Source organism: Haliotis cracherodii, unplaced genomic scaffold, assembly GCF_022045235.1.
Source record: "Haliotis cracherodii isolate W230 unplaced genomic scaffold, xgHalCrac1.p SCAF_13, whole genome shotgun sequence".
In the NCBI taxonomy this organism is placed as follows: Eukaryota; Metazoa; Mollusca; class Gastropoda; order Lepetellida; family Haliotidae; genus Haliotis; species Haliotis cracherodii.
The window spans coordinates 23,727,153-23,745,292 of NW_027266268.1; the positions used below are offsets into that span (position 1 = coordinate 23,727,153).

The 18,140-nt window shown below is 47.5% G+C and overlaps 1 protein-coding gene across 4 annotated transcripts in view; it reads left to right on the forward strand.

Annotated features, from left to right (window-relative positions):
• Nucleotides 1-15,990, forward strand: part of LOC139459091 (uncharacterized) — a 28,554-nt gene extending 12,564 nt beyond the window's left edge. For 3 of the 4 annotated variants that reach the window (XM_071240533.1, XM_071240534.1, XM_071240535.1), the window contains exons 5-10: nucleotides 990-1,137; nucleotides 7,717-7,826; nucleotides 8,326-8,445; nucleotides 8,650-8,787; nucleotides 12,812-12,923; nucleotides 14,366-15,990. In XM_071240533.1, coding sequence (XP_071096634.1) covers nucleotides 990-1,137; nucleotides 7,717-7,826; nucleotides 8,326-8,445; nucleotides 8,650-8,787; nucleotides 12,812-12,923; nucleotides 14,366-14,918 — 1,181 coding nt within the window. In that variant the 3' untranslated portion in view covers nucleotides 14,919-15,990. The remainder of the gene's footprint in view (nucleotides 1-989; nucleotides 1,138-7,716; nucleotides 7,827-8,325; nucleotides 8,446-8,649; nucleotides 8,788-12,811; nucleotides 12,924-14,365) is intronic. The other variant, XM_071240536.1, reaches the window with a different exon arrangement.
• Nucleotides 15,991-18,140: the final 2,150 nt, after the last annotated feature.

Sequence of the window (18,140 nt, forward strand, 5' to 3'; positions counted from 1 at the left end):
CTGAAGCCATTAACTTCATATACAGAAATAGCAACAAATAAGATTAAAGTAATAGTGATTTTGCGCCGAAGGCGGCGGAAATTTTTTACGTTTATAATGCTGGAATAATTCTTTAATTTAATAGATAAATGTTGCAATGACATGCAAAATTATATCTGGAAACAAACTATTCATTTTTCTCACAGTAGTAAACATTCTATTTATTTTACTGATTATCTCCAACAAACTATTCATTTGTAAATACTTCCGGTCCCCACCATAGAAATCAAATGGTCGCTCCCTTATATCGCGGAGTGTCAGCTAAATGTGGGAGAAAAGCCCGAAGTGATGCAGGTCTCAGACGTTTACCACTTCGGTGAAACCCACGAGCACGGGTATGGTGCTGACAAACATAATCGGGGCGAACCGGGATTCAAACCCACAATCAGAGGTTTCTGGCGTGTCCAAGGGACGCAACTCTCCTCAGCGAATCGCGGCGCCTTAGACGACTGGGCCACATGTGCCCCCCAGTGTGTCTGAGGTCGTTGACGTTTACTAAACTGCCGGCAGAAAGAAATGGTTATTCGATGGTGATGTATTTGATACGGGTATCATAGCTTTGTCTTAGACCTTACGTTTGCAGTCATCGGCGACTCTTTTCAGCCTAATAGTATTTTGATAACGTTTGTATTTTTTTGGTCAAGTCCAATTTTCAAGTTTATACTTTCTTTTGCCCAGTAGTGTACTTGAAACTGAGGGTCGTAATCAGGGCTAATCTGAGATCGGAACAGCGGATCCCGGTAAAACAAGAAGCGCAACTCTTCGTGTACAGCACGGTGCCTAAAACCAACCCGTGTCATATATGATATTTCTTATCTTATGTTTAGCTAGTTGGTATCGATAACCGTTGATGTTGGCGCACCGATCATCTTCGTCATAGATCAGGACAGGGTTAAGTTTCTTACGCCATTTTCAAGATGAAGCGTGCAAATTACAATTATTTTCCCTAGATGACGAGACACTTTCAGAAGCGATCACCACTCTGAAGACAGTCGTGTCAAAATTGAACACACCGGAAGACAGCTACTACCGTGTGATGTTTCTGCGCAGACTCGGCTGGTTCCATGTCCGGGTTGGGGACAGCATCCGGGCCGAGAGGTAATCGCATCTTGATCCTCATCAATACTTCCGGGTTTGTATACACCACTTTCCCCATCACCCGTGAATACATTAGGCCGATATGTGCGGTGAAGTGGTAAAGCGTGTCCATCAGATTCAGCTTGTGATATATAGCGAAGAATACCAGACCCAAGAGAAAAGAAATGGATAAGCCTAACTCAAGTCTAGAATGATTTGGCAAGTCTAGATTGCCTCAGCTCTAAATGATTGTTCTGGGCTCCATTTGGATTTTATATTTTTATTTTGTGGATATATATTTCTGGGACTAAATGTCAGTCTACTAAGAACACCTGTATATGTGTGTATGGCTGTTTCTCCTAGTCAGGATTAATAGTGCTAGCCAACGAGATACCATGTCACAGCACAGCATACAGATTCCAACCCGACCAGTCCTTGTTTTATCCACTTTGGGTAACGACAAGTACCATCTTTTAACGTATTTTGGTATGACGCGGCAATGGAATCAAACCAACGACCTTCAGCTCTCCGGTCAGACGCTCTATCTACTAGACCACGGTGGAGGTTGTGTTGCACACGATGTCCACGGAGAGACATTGCCGTTTGTGCGACTGTACGCTTAGATTGTACCTCCAAGGTTTCTCTCTCGCTGGAACCAGTTCGTGTCTTGGTTAGTTGGTATAAACAGCGACTACACCACGTGGCGACTACACCAAACAACGACTACACCACACAGCGACTACACCACACAACGACTACACCACACAACGACTACACCACACAGCGACTACTCTACACAGCGACTACACCACACAACGACTACACCACACAGCGACTACACCACACAACGACTACACCACACAACGACTACACCACACAGCGACTACTCTACACAGCGACTACACCACACAACGACTACACCACACAGCGACTACACCACACAACGACTACACCACACAACGACTACACCACACAGCGACTACTCCACGTGGCAATTACACCACACAGCGACTACACCACACAACGACTACACCACACAGCGACTACACCACACAACGACTACACCACACAACGACTACACCACACAGCGACTACTCCACGTGGCGATTACACCACACAGCGACTACACCACACAACGACTACACCACACAGCGACTACTCTACACAGCGACTACACCACACAACGACTACACCACACAGCGACTACACCACACAACGACTACACCACACAACGACTACACCACACAGCGACTACTCCACGTGGCGATTACACCACACAGCGACTACACCACACAACGACTACACCACACAGCGTCTACTCCACGTGTCGACTACACCACACAGCGACTACACCACGTGGCGATTACACCACACAGCGACTACACCACACAGCGACTACACCACACAACGACTACACCACACAACGACTACACCACACAGCGACTACACCACACAACGACTACACCACACAACGACTACACCACACAGCGACTACTCTACACAGCGACTACACCACACAACGACTACACCACACAGCGACTACACCACACAACGACTACACCACACAACGACTACACCACACAGCGACTACTCCACGTGGGGATTACACCACACAGCGACTACACCACACAACGACTACACCACACAGCGACTACACCACACAACGACTACACCACACAACGACTACACCACACAGCGACTACTCCACGTGGCGATTACACCACACAGCGACTACACCACACAACGACTACACCACACAACGACTACACCACACAGCGACTACTCTACACAGCGACTACACCACACAACGACTACACCACACAGCGACTACACCACACAACGACTACACCACACAACGACTACACCACACAGCAACTACTCCACGTGGTGATTACACCACACAGCGACTACACCACACAACGACTACACCACACAGCGACTACTCCACGTGTCGACTACACCACACAGCGACTACACCACATGGCGATTACACCACACAGCGACTACACCACACAGCGACTACACCACACAACGACTACACCACACAACGACTACACCACACAGCGACTACACCACACAACGACTACACCACACAGCGACTACACCACACAACGACTACACCACACAACGACTACACCACACAGCGACTACTCCACGTGGCGATTACACCACACAGCGACTACACCACACAACGACTACACCACACAGCGACTACACCACACAACGACTACACCACACAACGACTACACCACACAGCGACTACTCCACGTGGCGATTACACCACACAGCGACTACACCACACAACGACTACACCACACAGCGACTACACCACACAACGACTACACCAAACAACGACTACATCAAACAGCGACTACACCACACAGCGACTACGCCACGTGGTGATTACACCACACAACGACTACACCACACAGCGACTACTCCAAGTGGCGATTACACCACACAGCGACTACACCACACAGCGACTACACCACACAGCGACTACTCCACGTGGCAATTACACCACACAACGACTACACCACCGTCGACTACTCCACGTGGCGATTACACCACACAGCTACTACACCATACAGCGACTACACAACACAGCGACTTCACCACACAGCGACTACACCAAACAGTGACTACACCACACAGCGACTACACCACACAGCATCTACACCACACAGCGACTACACCGCACAGCGACTACACCACACAGCGACTACACCAAACAGCGACTACACCACACAGCGACTTCACCTAGCGGTGACTACACCACTCAGCGACTACACCACACAGCGACTACACCACACAGAGTCTACACCACACAGCGACTACACCACACAGCGACTTCACCTAACGGTGACTACACCACACAGCGACTACACCAAACAGCGACTACACCACACAGCGACTTCACCTAACGGTGACTACACCACTCAGCGACTACACCACACAGCGACTACACCGCACAGCGACTACACCACACGGCGACTACGCCACACAGCGACTACACCAAACAGCGACTACACCACACAGCGACTACACCACACAGCGTCTGCACCACTCAGCGACTACACCACTCAGCGACTACACCACTCAGCGACTACACCACACAGCGACTACACCACACAGCGACTACACCGACTACACCACACGGCGACTACGCCACACAGTGACTTCACCATACAGTGACTACACCACACAGCGTCTACACCACACAGCGACTACACCACACAGCGACTACACCACACAGCGACTACACCATACAGTGACTACACCACACAGCGTCTACACCGCACAGCGACTACACCACACAGCGACTACACCACACAGCGACTACACCAAACAGCGACTACACCACACAGCGACTTCACCTAGCGGTGACTACACCACTCAGCGACTACACCACACAGCGACTACACCACACAGAGTCTACACCACACAGCGACTACACCACACAGCGACTTCACCTAACGGTGACTACACCACTCAGCGACTACACCAAACAGCGACTACACCACACAGCGACTTCACCTAACGGTGACTACACCACTCAGCGACTACACCACACAGCGACTACACCGCACAGCGACTACACCACACGGCGACTACGCCACACAGCGACTACACCACACAGCGACTACACCACACAGCGACTACACCACACAGCGTCTGCACCACTCAGCGACTACACCACTCAGCGACTACACCACTCAGCGACTACACCACACAGCGACTACACCACACAGCGACTACACCGCACACCGACTACACCACACGGCGACTACGCCACACAGTGACTTCACCATACAGTGACTACACCACACAGCGTCTACACCACACAGCGACTACACCACACAGCGACTACACCACACAGCTACTACACAATACAGCGACTACACCACACAGCGTCTACACCGCACAGCGACTACACCACACAGTGACTACACCACACAGCGACTACACCACACAGCGACTACACCGCACAGCGACTACACCACACGGCGACTACGCCACACAGTGACTACACCATACAGTGACTACACCACACAGCGTCTACACCACACAGCGACTACACCACACAGCGACTACACCACACAGCGACTACACCATACAGTGACTACACCACACAGCGTCTACACCACACAGCGACTACACCACACAGCGACTACACCACACAGCGTCTACACCACACAGCGACTACACCACACAGCGTCTACACCACACAGCGACTACACCACACAGCGACTTCACCTAACGGTGACTACACCACTCAGCGTCTACACCACACAGCGACTACACCACACAGCGTCTACACCAAACAGCGACTACACCACACCGTGACTACACCGCACAGCGACTACACCACACCGTGACTACACCACACAGCGACTACACCACACCGTGACTACACCACACAGTGACTACACCGCACAGCGACTACACCGCACAGCGACTACACCACACGGCGACTACGCCACACAGCGACTACACCGCACAGCGACTACACCGCTCAGCGACTACACCACACAGCGACTACACCACACAGCGACTACACCACTCAGCGACTACACCACACCGTGACTACACCACACCGTGACTACACCGCACAGCGACTACACCACTCAGCGACAGCGACTACACCACACCGTGACTACACCACACAGCGACTACACCGCACAGCGACTACACCGCACAGCGACTACACCACACGGCGACTACGCCACACAGCGACTACACCGCACAGCGACTACACCACTCAGCGACTACACCACACAGCGACTACACCACACAGCGACTACACCACTCAGCGACTACACCACACCGTGACTACACCACACCGTGACTACACCGCACAGCGACTACACCACACAGCGACTTCACCTAACGGTGACTACACCACTCAGCGTCTACACCACACAGCGACTACACCACACAGCGTCTACACCAAACAGCGACTACACCACACAGCGACTACACCACACAGCGACTACACCGCACAGCGACTACACCACACCGTGACTACACCACACCGTGACTACACCGCACAGCGACTACACCACACCGTGACTACACCACACAGCGACTACACCACACCGTGACTACACCACACAGCGACTACACCACACCGTGACTACACCACACAGCGACTACACCACACCGTGACTACACCGCACAGCGACTACACCACACCGTGACTACACCACACAGCGACTACACCACATCGTGACTACACCAAACAGAGACTACGCCACACAGCGACTACACCAAACAGAGACTACACCACACAGTGACTACACCACACCGTGACTACACCAAACAGAGACTACGCCACACAGCAACTGCACCAAACAGAGACTACACCACACAGCGACTACACCAAACAGAGACTACGCCACACAGCGACTACACCACACAGCGACTACACCGCACCGTGACTACACCACACAGCGACTACACGACATCGTGACTACACCAAACACCGACTACACCACACAGCGTCTACACCACACAGTGACTACACCAAACAGCGACTACACCACACAGCGACTACACCAAACAGAGACTACGCCACACAGCGACTACACCAAACAGAGACTACACCACACAGCGACTACACCACACAGCGACTACACCACACAGCGACTACACCACACAGTGACTACAGCACACAGCGACTACACCACACAGCGACTACACCACACAGCGGCTACACCACACAGTGACTACACCACACAGCGACTACACCACACAGCGACTACACCACACAGCGACTACACCACACAGTGACTACACCACACGGCGACTACACCTAACAGCGACTACACCTAACAGCATCTACGCCAAACAGCAACTACACCACACAGCGACTACACCACACAGCGACTACACCACACGGCGACTACACCTAACAGCGACTACACCTAACAGCATCTACGCCAAACAGCGACTACACCACACAGCGACTACACCACACGGCGACTACACCACACAGCGACTACCCGTAACAGCGTCTACGCCAAACAGCGACTACACCACATAGCAACTACACCACACAGCGACTACGCCAAACAGCGACTACGCGAAACAGCGACTACACCACATGGGGACTGAATCCTTTAGGAGGTGTTTTGAATATTTGAGTTGGATGAGTGAGTTGGATTATTTCGGTGATATGGCTGTGGGTCAGTTTAGTGTTGGAAACGACGGAAAGACAGAATGGCACCCCTTTGTCTTTTGGCGGCAAATACATGAACACAAGTCGATAACATTAGCTATCAAAACATACGAGAGTGAGCTTCTAATTATCTTCCAAAGTCATTGGGGGCACAGGGGGCCATTCGTCTTAGGCGCTTCGATTCGCTGTGCAGAGTTGCATCCCTTGGGCACGCCAGAAACCTGCGATTGTGGGTTCGAATCTCAGTTCACATCGATTATGTTTCTAGGTTTGTCAGCACCATACCAGTGCTCGTGGGGTTCACCGAAGTAGTAAACGTCTGAGCCCTGCATCACTTTGGGCTTTCCTCCCACATTAAGCTGATATAACTGGAATACTGTTAAAAGCGGCGTTAAACCCAACTCACTCACTCTTTTCAGGTATCTCGACGCATCTCTCAAAACAAGCGTTACTTCAAACTACAAGACCATGGTTGTGCCTCACAGAATTCAAGCAAGGTCACATCTAGCCATAGTCCAGGGGTACCTCGGTGAGTTATTTCAAGTTATTGTCCAGTGCTATCTTGGTGAGTCAGATCTAGCCATGGTCCAGGGCTGTCTTGGTGAGTCACATTTAGACATAGTCCAGGGCTACCTTGGTGAGTCACATCTAGCCATAGTCCAGGGCTACCTTGGTGAGTCATATCTTTACATAGTCCAGGGCTACCTTGGTGAGTCATATCTTTACATAGTCCAGGGCTACCTTGGTGAGTCATATCTATACATAGTCCAGGGCTACCTTAGTGAGTCATATCTAGACATAAGGCAGAATAATCCAGGGCTACCTTACTGAGTCACATCTATAAATAGTACAGGGCTATCTTGGTGAGTGCCATTTAGCTATTGTCCAGAGCTATTTTGGTGAGTTACATCTAGCCATTGTCCAAGGCCACCACGTGGGTCACATCTAGCTATTGTCCAGGGCTACCTTTATCTCTTAATTTAGAGCGATCGCCTGAGGGTGTCAGTAATATTTCACCATCCCTACAGGGAACTACCCTGAGGCTGAGAGGATACTCCGGCGCACTATCCCCCGGGCTCACCAGGTCATGCCGGGACACCCGGTGCTTGCAGTCATGATACAGACCATGGGCCTTACCTTGGAGAAGCGTGAGATATCTTTCAGTTTCTAGATTGTAAGGGTTTGCATGTATAGGTTGAAGTATTAATAGAATATGTTATCATTGTAATGTTGTTCGTCTGTGGACTGTTGGTCCAAACGTTCACTAGACGCCACGAAGCGTGTGCTGACAAGTTGATATGTTAACGCTTCAGGAATTCATGTATTCTATCAGCTCTTACTTCTGTCTTCAGAGAGGATGTTCGACGAAGCATTAACCTTCTTCCTTCTGTCTTGTCATGAGAGACGGAAGCTGGTGAATTACCTCCCCTTGTATCTCGTCAACAACCTCAACAACCTGGGATCTCGGTACCTGTGGAGAGGGGAATACGGTCTGTTCACGTCCATGTTATCTCTTTACTGAGTCTAGTGCTTCGCCAGCCCCCCATTGAAAACCAAATGTAGTATGTTGCAGGCAGTAAAATTATCTGAGAGGATTTGTGATATTTTGGACCCCTCACTTCTTGGGTTTAACGCTGTTTTAAATACTATTTCAGTTACACCAATGGTGCCAGCTTAGTGTTACAAAAGTGGGGTGTTCGTGCAGACAGGCCAGTGTCCATAATCGGTACACCTTTTGGATTCGAACCCATGACCAGGGCTTCTGGCACGGTTAACGAATAACTCTGCAAGAGTGGGGGAAGGCTCCCTATGTGTGGGAGGAGGAAGGTTATCTCATGGAGACTGACCCCGATCTGCACCTCGAGCACGCCAGGAATGGAGGTGAAAAAGAGTTCACGTGTGGATAAGGTAAACATCGGTATAGCGTGGATGGCTACGATCCAGCGACAGGCACCATCTACGAATTCCTGGCGTGTTTCTGGCATGGATGTCAGAAATGTCACAAGACCGAACGTTGAGAACCTCATCCCGTCCTGGGCACGTCGATGGGAGCACGTTATACCGTGGCTCGCTACTGCCTGAGTCACTTGAACCAACACCCTGAGGTGAAACGGGTCGTCACCCTGTGGGAATGCGAGTTTAAAAAAATGCAACAGGAGGACTCCGCTTTGCGTGCTTTCTTGCAGGGACCCCACTGTATCCACGTCCCTGGGCCGCCCAACCTTCCCGACGCCTTCTATGGAGGACGCACCAATGCCACTCGATTATGCTACGAAGCCCAAGAAGGTGAAACCATCAAGTATATCAATATCTGTTCACTTTATCCTTACATTTGTAAGACCGTAGCATTTCCCACGGGACACTCTTCTCCATCAACCACCTGTGGACACGTTGTTTGAGCTGAAAGGACTTATCCAATGTCGTGTCCGACCCCCGAAATGACTCTACCATCCGCTACTACCCTACAGATCAGGTGGTAAACTGCTCTGTCCTTTGTGCCGCACGTGTGTCGATACCCGGTCAGACTCACCCTGCAAGCACACGGACGAAGAGAGGTCTTGGGTGGGCACGTACGCCACCGTAGAACTCCATGAAGCTGTGAAGAAGTATGGTTACAAGGTGCTTCAGATCTTCGACATTTGGCATTTCGACACCTTTGCACAGCATGACCCCGACACCCAGCAAGAAGGACTCTTTGACACCTATATCGACCGTCATTTCAAGAAAAAGCTCGAAGCCAGCGGATACCCCAATGGATGTTCCAATCAGGACGCTTACATCCAGGAGATCTATGACAAAGAAGGCATTCGGTTGGACAAGGACCGCATCGAGAAGAACGCAGGACTTAGAACTATTGCCAAGCTCTTTCTTAATTCGCTCTGGGGCAAGTTCGGACAACGGTTAGACTATAGTCAGAACGTCTATATGAACGATCCTGTGCAGTACTTTGCCTTGTGGAGAGATGAACGAAATACCATCGAGGATGTTACCGTCGTCAACGAACACATGGTGGAAGTGACCTATGCCCACAAGGAAGAATTCGAAACCCCTCATTCTCATTTCAATGTCGCCATCGCTGCTTGGGTCACCGCCCAAGCACGTCTCAAGCTGTACGAGACGCTTGCCCTCGTGGGTCGCAGGGTCTTGTACTTTGACACGGACAGCGTCATTTACATTCATCGACCCGACGCGAAGCCAGAGCTGGGCCATTCGTTGGGTGAGTTTGTAGACGAACTGGACGGAAACACCATCAAGACGTTTGTGTGAGAAGGCCACAAAAACTATGGCTATGAGTTAATGAACCCTAGACACGATGGAACACGTACGACCTTCAAAGTTCGAGGGTTCACCTTGAAATACAGAAACCAACAACACCTCAACTTTGACACCATGAAAGGACTGACACTGGGACAATGGCCTGGGAAGGAGGGGGGCAAAATCAGCTTGGCTTACCCTCATCAGATCATTCGTATAGGACCTCGACACGGGAACGCTCTTGTGAGCCGACCCACCTGAAAAGACTACCGCACCGTTTACGACAAGCGACGCATCGTCTACGACGAAACCACAGGGCTGCCTGTAGACATGCTGCCCTTTGGGTACAGAGACGACTAGATCATTTTTATTTCATACCATTGGGGTGTCACAACGGATCGAAAGTGAATCAACATGGACACCTACAGATAAAACTGATCGAAATCTGACCAATCAGAAGTCTGGGTTTTGGACCAATCAGAGGCCGCGCTCCGACCATGCTGGGCTCTGATTGGTCGAACCGAGGTTGTGCTCTCGCTCCCATGGTAAAATCCATTTCCTATGGAAAAGAAACACAAGGGTGGGTCCAGTTTGGAAAACTGATACTTAGACCAGGCACCGAACGAACCAATTGGTGCGCTGCGTGGCGAACCGATCAGGAAGCAGGGTGTCAGTCCCTTTCCTATAAAACAAGAGCGAAGCCACTCACACTGCATTCCATGAGATCATCATCATCATGCAAACTAATGAAGAAAATTGGGATTTGGAGCTGGTTTCAGTTGCGCACCCTTTGCCACTGTGCAAAGGGTGTCGCTGGGACTTGGAACACATTCCTCCATGGCAATGCAACAAGTGCAAAGGGTGCCTGCCAGTCTATGCGCATGGCACAAGGGCACGTGATGGCACATTTCAGTGCATCTTCTGTAACACTGTCCTGAAGGACACCTACGTGCGGCGACTATGCCACACCAGTAAGTGTCCTGTCAGAAGACAGGTATCAGGCAATCCGTGCCTTTGTAGCACAGCCCCTTTGGGGGAGAAGAAGTAATGAACCCACCTCCCCCTTCCTCCTCCCTCCCCCCCCCCCCCTCCCCACACACACACAAATGAACATTTTTACGTGCGCTTCTTTTAATTTTGATACTTTAAAATTTTACGAGCGCTTCTTATGACCGTCCTCCCCGGCACCGGAAGTGACGTCATCTTGGATGCGCACGCCACCGGAACCGAAAGTGACGTCATCGCGCAACTACTCACAATACATTACTAAAAATACAACATCTGGTCGATGCTAATTGTAACAACCTGTAAATACCTCCCATGGTCGTTGAGACGCCGTTTATGCATTTCAGATCGAAGTGGAAGTAGAACTTGACATTAGATTAATGTTCAAGCGTTTCGACTACTGCGTATATTAAATAAGATCTAGGGAAGCTACATCTTTCCCAAAATCTAAGATCAGAGTAAGATTGAAAATGAACTTCATCTTCAACACTATCACAATTACATAATTTACAAAATCGTTCTTTAAGTGGAAATTTTAATGCCATTTTTGTTTAAGTATTTTAACAATCTATGTGTACAAAGCTTTGAAATTCCTTTTGCCTCCAACATTTGAGAGAATTACCCTATCGCATTGCGCATTCATGCAAGGGGCTTTTGACGTTCACTGCGTATTGTGTAGTGCAGTGGAATATCTGCTTTGGACTTGATCAGTGCGTCATTGTTTTGACAACATGATAACACATGTTAATAGAAACAAAGTTCAAAGTTCAAAGAAGTATTATTATGAATCATAGTACATTCGGCACAATTTGATATCGCCTTGTATTACAAATGCTGTTAAAGTCCTCTCGACAGATTCCAGTGTGCGCGGTAATATTTGTAAATGTAATATGTGTGTAGAAAATATGTCCATATTAGCGATAAGGTAGCTCAGTGTCTCAATCAAGTTTTGGCACGTCACGCCGAAACTGCCGAGTTCGATTCCTTACAACGGGGTAATGTTTCGTATGAAGCCCATTCCTGCAGCCACCCGACGCCTTGATATAGTCGTTGAAGCGTATAACACCATACACCTGCATTAAGTGCACTAATAAACTGATCTGAAAAACTATTTTCACCTTCCTTACCTAGTTAGGCATAAAATCCCAGATGTCTAGAGACATAAATATACACCAATGTAAAATGAATATCCTGCTAGCGTGTTTCTTGTTCTAAAATTGGAGAATAAATTGACATAAGTATGTCTTCATTCAGACCGGGCGTTGCGGTACTTGTCGGAGGCGCTAAATCTCAGGCGGAAGTTGGGCTGGTGGGACTACAACACCGGCATCTCTCTTTGGAGCAGGGCCAACGCTTATCTGTTCAAGTGAGTAGTGCTAACCCATATTAGAAACATGGGCTTGGGCGACACATTTCAGGACAGTTTTGCTGGGGGTGGGGGGTGACGTGGTGCACGTGGAGTGCACGTGGAGTTCACGTGTAAGCGTCAATGCGCCACCATCGACTCGACACCTGCGCTGTGACTCACCTTCCATCGTTGTCTATGTTATCCACAGCACGGGTTCAACTTTCAGGTCGTGAGCATCCCAGCTGCATTCCGTTGGCCTGTAAATAATGCTGAGCCAGACAATGCAGTGCTGAATAGAATGAGCTGTTCGCACCGTCGAGTTACGATCATTACACCATTACTCTAGTCTCAGCACACACTTTTTGACTAAAGTACTCATGGAAATGAAAAAAAAAATGTTTTTCTGGATTTAATAATCGACACAAAGCATTACGTAGATGTATATACGAAATAACAAAACAACTGGAAAAGTATTAGTCTGGATTTGCTAGTTTTATCTGTGCTCAATACAAAATGTACTTTACAGGAGGTAATTTGTAGGCACTTTCAACATTCAAAAATAAAACTAAGTCCAAATTGACATGGCAGAAACAGGCTATAGGCATATGCAAATTAGCCTGGAAAAAAGCGATCAAAACAACACTAAAAATAACAGCTATGTTTATGTACATAATGATAATGACATGTAAGTTGTTTGAGAAGGGAATATGTTACTTTTGATATTTTGACGATGATTCACTATCCCACAATGCCACTCACAAATCACTAACCACTGACAAATCACATGCACGTGGGTTTCAAGCACCTGTTTTCACCTGTTGTCAAGGTATCACTAACACCTGGTTATGCTCAGTTTCACAACAGTCTGTTTTGTTCATATTTTTACACACTTTTACGTGTAAAAAGACATAAAAACCCTTGATACGCTGTATTTGTGCCAAGGCCCAATAAGTACTAATTCAGTTGTTTGAATATTTATATAGTTTGTATATTAACTGCATTTATTTAAAATATGAGATCGAAAAAACAGGGTTTTTTTCATTTCCGTGAGTACTTTAACATATACCATTTCAGTCGGCTATTCCAATAAACAACAACAATAGTAATAATAATGATAATAAGGATACTTGCAAAGACTATCCCTTACAAATTGAGCTAGAACTTGGGCTTGTGGCGCTTATTGGAGAAGGGTGCTTAATACGCCGGATACGGTAGCTATTCCATTACTGACTGCAGGCCGACATGACATTGCAAAGATATTTGCTGACTATGGTCTAGCATGATATATCTGTAACATGTGTGCCTGCAGCTAAAGACATTCGCCAACTTACTCCAGAGTCAATTCCAGAACCACGCGCCGTGTCGAACGCAGACATTGTTTCAAAGAATAAAACGTAGATTCTGTGGCGCAAGAGAATCACTGATGTTTCACTGATTATCTGTCTTGTCTTTGTTACCAGAGGCCTGTACGAGGAAGCAGTCAGGTCCTGCCATCAAGCTATTGAGATCTTCATCAGATGCATGCCGACCCATCCCACCAACGTCGACATCCGCTTGTCACTTGCGCATGCGTACATGGCACAGGGGAGACAACAGGAAGCGGAAGCGACGTTGTCAGAGATTCAGGATTATGAGATAGTATTCAAGACCAACATGGCAGATTGTGGATTCCTAAGCGCTCTTGAACACCAGCTGTTAATGACTTCAGATCGTGTTCGTGTAGAGCAAGTACATCAGCTGCTGGTACAGGAGATTGCTCGACTCTGTGGTGTCCTAAGAGACTCCGATTTCCAGATGTACTTGACGCTGCAGAGTAAGATGGCGTCATGGCGGAGATATCTGGTTCAGTTTCTGTGTGGGTCGAGGGGTTTTATCGGTTACATTCACTTCGACTGCCGCTGCTGCAGACACCTGTCGTACACGTTGTACCGGTGGTGCACATGGAGAGACGCCCCGCAGGAGGATACGGGGGAGGCTGAGATAAGTGCGTACTTTAACAGCTTTGAAATCTAACAAACTGTTTGTTGGTTGGTTGGTTTGTTGTTTTACGCCGCACTCAGCAATATTCCAGCTATATGACGGCGGTCTGTAAAATAATCGAGTCTGGACCAGACAATTCAGTGATGAGCATCGATCCACGCAATTGAGATCGATGACCTGCATCAACCAAGTCAGTGAGCCTGACTACCCGATCCCGTTAGTCGCCTTTTACGACAAGCATAGTCTCCTTTTATAGAAAGCATGGGTTGCTGAAGACCTATTCTACCCCGGAATCTTCACGGGTCACAAACGGTTTGTGATTCAGAGAGAGAATGGGGTCGACCGCGTGAGGGCATGACCATGACTTTGGAATGATTAGATACCATAAATCTTTGTTTAAGGACTGGATGTGGGAGCTAATCTCTAGTGTGTCCAAAGGACGCCAACTCTCAAATGAGGCTGAATCTAAAGCTACTGAGACAAGGTATTAATACAAGCTATTCACAAATGGAACACAATGACAAGGCTTCAGATAACATTTGTCAGTAGAATTATGGGCCCAGTCACCGCCTTTTGTGAAAAAAAACTCCGTAAAGAGACCTGGAACGAATAACCTACACCTTGTGGTGGCTGACCTAAACCTGGAAGGAATAACATACACCTTGTGGTGGCTGACCTAAACCTGGAACGAATAACCTACACCTTGTGGTGGCTGACCTAAACCTGGAACGAATAACCTACACCTTGTGGTGGCTGACCTAAACCTGGAACGAATAACATACACCTTGTGGTGGCTGACCTAAACCTGGAACGAATAACATACACCTTGTGGTGGCTGACCTAAACCTGGAACGAATAACCTACACCTTGTGGTGGCTGTCCTAAACCTGGAAGGAATAACCCTCAGACTATGGTGGCTGATAAAGGAGAACCTCATGCACTTCTTTCTTCGCTCTGAAACTACCGTTGTCCCTTTCTCGATTACTATAGAAGTCATTACCTAATTTAAATAACAGATCGGGAACCTGTGCAATATGCGGCATTCAGGCCGAAAGAACAGTGGGAAAGGTTTTTGAAGTCTTGTTTTAGAAGATTCACCAATGATTGATGACAGTGTGCAATAAAACATGTGTTTTGTATGTCTTTTTTTTTTTTAATATGTCATAAATTGATGTGTGCAATAGAATGATTCAAACGCATACATAATCTGTAACTGCAGATCGTCTCCGTGGTCTAGTGGATTGAGCCTCTGCCCGGACAGCGCATGGTCGCTGTTTCGATGCGTGACCGCGTCAAATTAAAGAAGTTAAAGATGGTACTTTGGTGTGTGGCTGCTTGTACGCGTCCAGACCTGTGTCGTTATTATCGTGCTAAGTTCACTGATATACCATGCCGCAATTAACACCCCCACTCAGACACAGTATATACTGACTTCGACCCGACAAGTCCTTGTTGTGTCCTCTTAATATCAAACGCCAGGGCGGGTAACAAGTACCTTCTCTAACGTCTTTTGGTAAGACGCGACCAGGGAATCGAACCACAGACCTTCCGCTCGCAAGGCAGATGCTCCACGTGATTAAAAACGCCTTGACCCTGATCTACAAATGTTAGACAATATCTCCTGCACGTGCAGTTCCTAGAATACTTGTAGTATGTAGGATGGTTGTTGTGTGGAATATCCGGCCATACGTATTTCATAGAAGCGAGGATATTGATTTTATCCGGTCCGCCATCAACATGTTCCGCTCCAGACACAACACATCATGTCACTGTATCCTGATTACATCTCTCTATAATATAAGGGTAACGCTATTTTTCAGGGCATTATCATTTGCAGAAGCCCAAAGTTTTCTATTAACTGCCCGACGAAGGAGGGCAGTTGAAAAGACCGAGGGCTTCTGCAAATGATAATGCCCTGAAAAATAGCGTTACCGTTATTGTAGCTAAAATGGTTGGAATTTGTCAGGTCGGTACGTGTATAAGCTATTAATATATCATGTAATAATTGGAAATTTGAGAGTTCTTCTGACGTGGCCTCCTGTGCATGAACGGTCCCACAAGAATTGAGTGGGAGTATAATGGAATTTTGGATGGAGAAATTACTACAGCGCGTGAGCTTTCCGTCAGCTGTGTGGAGCTTGGGGGAAAAAAACGATTCTTTCTCCCATTCTAAGTCAGAAAAAAATTCTTTTTGTGGTTTCGGCCATTGCGTTCATCTACATCTACGGGGTACAGCTCACTAGCCAGCGAGCGGGTGTTCGAATCTCCAGGATTGACGTCATTATAGAACCATGCTTTGTCGTGAAATAAACTCACGCTTCGTTCTTCTTTGTTCTATGTGATTTAGCGCGTAGCTATCATTCATATATATATATAATCTTAGCGCTAAAGTGATCCTAAGTCCCATACTTTAACATAGCCTTACGATCATTGTAGCGCTAAGATCGATTTGGGGAACGAGGCCCTGTTATCTAACGAGCGAAAGCGAGTTTATTTTTTTATTTACTACCTTTTTATTTCTTACCGTTTAATGGTCTTTTGCTGAAGACCTATTCTGTACCCGGAACATCACGGGTCCGTCTCGTGGTTAACACATATCAGACAGCAATTCAGTGAGCTGGATTCTGTGGCGGGTAGCTAGGCCTAATCCAATGGCCAGGTTCATTATGTAGATTGTTGATTAAATGGTGTGATATTTACAAGTGAAGAGTAATTCGATCTCTTTGGTTAAAACCAAGTTTTCATCCCGGCCTGTCTTAAAAATACTTACTTTTGTTTGTTTATCGTGTGTGTAGGACAGGGTACACCTACCCTTTTCGCAAACACCTTGTGTCATCACTGATTTTCAGTGGTCTATCCATATTGTTTTCACAGATATGCCCTTTATGCCAAATGGAATCTAAAATGTAGAATGGTTATTCTCTTGCATTGACATTTTTTATTAAACACCGACTTGGAACTTGCTTCAACCAGTAACACGTGATTTTATATTACACTACAGTTTTCGTCAATTGTGTTAAATAATTCTTTTTACATTTGGCATGATGCACAAAGTGGAAATATTATCAGGAGAATAGAAACATTTCCAGACACCTGTTGATTCCATCGTTGTATTTATTGTATTTATTTGATCGTGGGAACAATACAACTGATACAATGACCGACATCAATCTGATCATTATTTTTCGAGCATTTTTTATACAAATGTGCGAGTTCTACCGCCAGCGAAAACGGAACATCCTTTATTTCTTCTGT